The sequence below is a fragment of the Ursus maritimus genome, unplaced genomic scaffold (assembly GCF_017311325.1).
Source record: "Ursus maritimus isolate PB19 unplaced genomic scaffold, ASM1731132v1 scaffold_9, whole genome shotgun sequence".
Classification (NCBI taxonomy): domain Eukaryota; kingdom Metazoa; phylum Chordata; class Mammalia; order Carnivora; family Ursidae; genus Ursus; species Ursus maritimus.
Window position 1 is genome coordinate 80,520,306 of NW_024427107.1, and position 3,949 is coordinate 80,524,254.

Sequence of the window (3,949 nt, forward strand, 5' to 3'; positions counted from 1 at the left end):
AGGGGGCGGGGCCGCGGGGGGAGGCGGGGAGGCGGCCAGGGGCACCTGCGGGCGCCTGCCCTCCAGCCTGCGGCTCAGGGTGGCGGAGTGGCGAGCAGCAGCGGGGCCAGGTCCATAGTGAGGGCGAGGCGACGGCCCTGCCAGCGCACGTGCGAGGGCTGCGCAGACGCGCCGGGCGGATACTCGAAGCAGGCGCTAAGCTCGAAGGCCAGGGCTGAGCGCACCAGGCCCACGCCGCCCGCACGCTCTGGCGCCGGGTGGTAGAGGCGCCCATTGGTGGCCAGGGGCAGCAGACGCGCCGGCTCGAAGGGCACGGCCAGGGCCTCACCGCCGCCGCAGTAGGAGAGACGCTGGGGCCCGGGGCCCGAGGCCAGCAGGTGCGTGAAGACCACGGGCCGGTCTTCGCAGCGCAGGAAATTGCGCTCCCTGCCGCAGGGCGAGAGGAAGGGGAAAGAGGCCTCGTAGCGACCGCTGCGGTTGGGTCTCAGGCGGGAGAAGAAGGTGACCAGGAACTGTGGGTCTGGAGGTAAAGGGGTTGCTTACCATGCCAGTCTACACGGGGCCCTGCTCCCCCAGGCAAGCCGCTCGCCCTGGGCAACTCCAAGGACTGGCACCGGTTGTCGGTACACCACCTTGGCCTCACTCTAGACAGGAGGGCTCCTGTGCGCAGGACTCCTGGTCCTCTGTTTCGGGCGGGCCAGTGGGGAGGCTGGGAAGCAGAGCCCACCAGGGCCTTGCCGAAGGGAGATGGAAGGTGGGGAGGAGGGTGCGGCGGTACCTTTGTAGCAGGTGATGAAGTTCTTCATTTTGGAGTCATCCAGGAAAAGCTGCGGACAGAGGCGCAGGCCATGGCCCATGAGTCCCAGCTGGGAGCCAGACAGAGTCGGCCCCAGGGCGGGGAGGCCTCGGGCAGCCTGAGCTGGGGGCTAGTGTCCGCTTCCCTTGCTTGTCTGTATACACCGCGTGCAGAGAGGCGAGTGGAAAGTAAACCGGGGAGCCTTACCAACATTCCCGCATCTACCCCGCACTCCGGGCCATGCGGGTGCCCGAGCTGCCATGCTTTCCCCGTACCTCTCCCTTCCTCAAGTTTCTAATCAGGTGTAACACCTCCTCCGCGGAGGCTCCCCGACTTGCTTCCTCCCGGATATGCCAGGGCTTGCAAATCAGGCGGGGCGGCCCCGGCCCGGGGACCGCAGGGAGGGGCAGGATCTGGGGATGCGGAGCGCGCGAGACGCAGCTACAGCTGCGTGTGGCAGGTTGGCTGCTGGGGGTCCGACCCCTCTGGGGCTGAGACGCGACGCCCCAATCTCTCCAGCTCGTTGACCCAGCTCGGCAGTCACGTTTACTTACCTCAGAGATCCCGCCCCTCACAGGGGCCCTCCCTCCGGCCCCACCCCTCTTACAGGTGCGCCCCCTCAGGCCCCGCTCCAGGCCCACCTGACCCTGATGATCCACGTAATAAAAATACTCTCGCGTCCGGGGTTCTGGGGCCTGGCCCTGCGTGTAGGAGATGTCCCCGCCCCCACCGCAGGCCCGGGTCCCCGGGGGCCGCGCCAAGGCCAGGGCGCCGGTCCGGAGCGCTCCGCATGCCCGCCACATCTTCCTCCCGCGCCGGAAGCGGCGGGCCGGTCACGCGGGGCTGGCGCTGCGTGAGCACGCGTCCCCCGGCGCCTGCGGCCTCACACTTCGGGTTCCGGGGACTAGGGCAGAGCTCGCTTTCCCTGGACACACCGCACTCCCGGACGGCGGGAGCGGCCCGCCCTGCCGTCCCGCTGGGGAAGGGATAGCGGACGAGACCGCCAGACAGCAGAGTGCGGCTGTGATACTGGGGTGCAGACGGGTTCAGGAGCGAGGGACGGGCTGGGAGCGGGGCGCTGGCGGGAATGCAGGCTCTGTCCCTCCGTCCTCGGAAGCTGGCCGCCGGCACGTGGGCGAGGTACCCCTCGGAAAGCCAACTCGGCTGGGCCGTGTCTGCGTGTTCAACTAGCTTCTGAATAAACACTCTGCCTAGACCCTATGGCAGGCCGGGGGTAGAACGCGTCACAAAAAGCCCATCCTCGCGCAAACCGGCAGGGATTTAGGGGTGGACACATACCCCAGGTGGTCGCAGGCGGCGCAGAGGGGCCTAACACCCAGCTGGTTCCTCCCTCCTGGCTCATCACCTCTCCCCCATTCCCCGGGAACAGCCTTCCTTGCAGCCCACCCCCTACGCCCTCTCTCCATTCCCCCATTCTCCCTGGCCTGTCCACCTAGGTGACCACACTGGCAACAAGCAGGCTGCTGTAGTGGGCTGCCCAGCCCCCAGCCCAGATCCCTGCAGCGACTGGAAGAGCACGAGGCGACAGGCAGTGACCATGGCTCGCAAGTGTCCATACGTTATTTTATTCACACAAAGTGTTGTCACCTCTTAAGTCCATGCGTCAGAGCGAGAGTGTCTGTGGCCGGGTCGTCCACCCCAGACCCGGAGACCACCCGACCGAGGATGCTACCTCAGGGGACACCCGGGCAGCGGCAGGGCTGGGCTTTTCTGTTTTTAATAATAAATAAAAACTCAACTCTAAAAAATATATATATATATATATATAAACCGGGGAGAAATTAAGTTTTACAATTGGAACTCAAAATTCCAAAATGGAAAATGTACAAACTGAGAGTCTAGGTACCTCCTACCCCCAGCTCTCGCCTTGAGGAAGGGCAATCCTGGACGCGCTCCCTGGTTCCCCAGCTCGGGGTTCCTTCCCTCTCTTTCACTGCAGGTCCCAGATGGGGATGGGGCAGGGTTTGGTTTTTGGTCAGAAGCCAAGAAAGTGGCGAAGAAAATGAAGGGGTGATATCAACTTGCTCTGCACAGAGGACAGGCTAGGACGGCTCAGAGATAAATAGCATTTGGATTAAAACTATGTCATTAGCAAACTTAGTTCTTATATCTTTCCCTCTATATCTTTATACACAGGCGGGTTGGTGTGCTGGATAGAATCTGAATTTATAGTTACACGAAGAAAAAATACTCTTGCCCCTCCCCCACCCTGCCCCAAGAATGCCTGCCCAACCCTGCCCCCCACCCAGAGGACTTTGGTTTGGGGGCCCCTCCCCACCCAGAGAGAGCCTGCCTGGCCCTGCTCTGGCGATGGACAGCCAAGTGCCCTGGGGCCCCCAATTCCTGTGCAGTCTCGATGATGGAGGCCGCAGGTGGCGGGGTGGGGGTGGTGGGGCTGAGGAGGCCACAGGCCAGGAAGGGGACTGAGGGAAAGTGCGGGGCAGAGGAAAGAGGGGCAGCCGGGCAGGGCCTAGGGCAGGGCCAGGCTGAGCGCAGGCGCCCCAGCGAGGCAGCTCGCCCCAGGGGAGGGCGGCGTGTGCTCTCAGGCCGGCCGGGAGGGGCAGTGTCACTTGGCTCCAGGAAACAGAAGGCACTTTCTCGGGGCTGACCGGCCGGCGGTGGGCGGGGCGGTGCCCAAGGAACTGGCCACTAGGCGGCGGCGTGGGCGGCGGCCCAGGGGCGCCCTTCCCACGGGCCCTCTGCCCCGGCTGCGTCCTCAGGCCGAGGGCCTGGGTGGGAGAGTTGGGGGCTTCCGGGGCTGGGGCGGGCATGGGCGGGGCCTGGCATGCTGCCTCCGCGGCTGGGGCGTTCCCTCCCCCCTCCCCGCGTGCTCCCCTGCCCGGGCGCACCGAGCGTTGGCTCCGTCCCCACCCTCGGTCCTCGGGGCGCACGTGCTATAGCACGCCCTCCATGAAGCTGGTGTCCAGGTGCTGGATGAGCACGCGCAGGAACGACATCTCCTTGCGAGTGTTCTCGAAGATGACGCGCGGGTCGTCCGATCGGCAGCGCAGGCAGTTGGGCGCCATCACCATGGCCAGGTTGCTGACGTCCATCTTGGTGATGGCCACGTTGGCGGGCTGCACGAACACCTGCGCGGAGGGGACGGGAGGGTGGGCCGGGCCCCGCCGCGCA

The 3,949-nt window shown here is 65.4% G+C and overlaps 1 protein-coding gene across 1 annotated transcript; it reads right to left on the reverse strand.

The window, feature by feature from the left end:
* Window positions 1-23: 23 nt before the first annotated feature.
* On the reverse strand, window positions 24-1,614 carry LOC103656682 (UPF0598 protein C8orf82). The gene is made up of 3 exons (XM_008684102.2): window positions 1,438-1,614; window positions 779-827; window positions 24-520 (listed from the first exon to the last, which is right to left on the reverse strand). The coding sequence occupies exons 1-3, from the start codon at window positions 1,597-1,599 to the stop codon at window positions 75-77; spliced, it is 657 nt and encodes a 218-aa protein (XP_008682324.2). The 5' UTR covers window positions 1,600-1,614; the 3' UTR covers window positions 24-74.
* Between the last annotated feature and the right edge of the window lie 2,335 nt (window positions 1,615-3,949).

What these genes read in the sequence shown, in the direction of transcription:
- LOC103656682 (XM_008684102.2), bottom strand. Translation starts at nt 1,599, where the DNA reads ATGTGGCGGGCATGCGGAGCGCTCCGGACCGGCGCCCTGGCCTTGGCG. An exon ending in ACGTGGATCATCAGGGTCAG is followed by an intron (nt 828 to 1,437) that starts GTGGGCCTGGAG and finishes CTCTGTCCGCAG; the next exon opens with CTTTTCCTGGATGACTCCAA. An exon ending in CTTCATCACCTGCTACAAAG is followed by an intron (nt 521 to 778) that starts GTACCGCCGCAC and finishes CTTTACCTCCAG; the next exon opens with ACCCACAGTTCCTGGTCACC.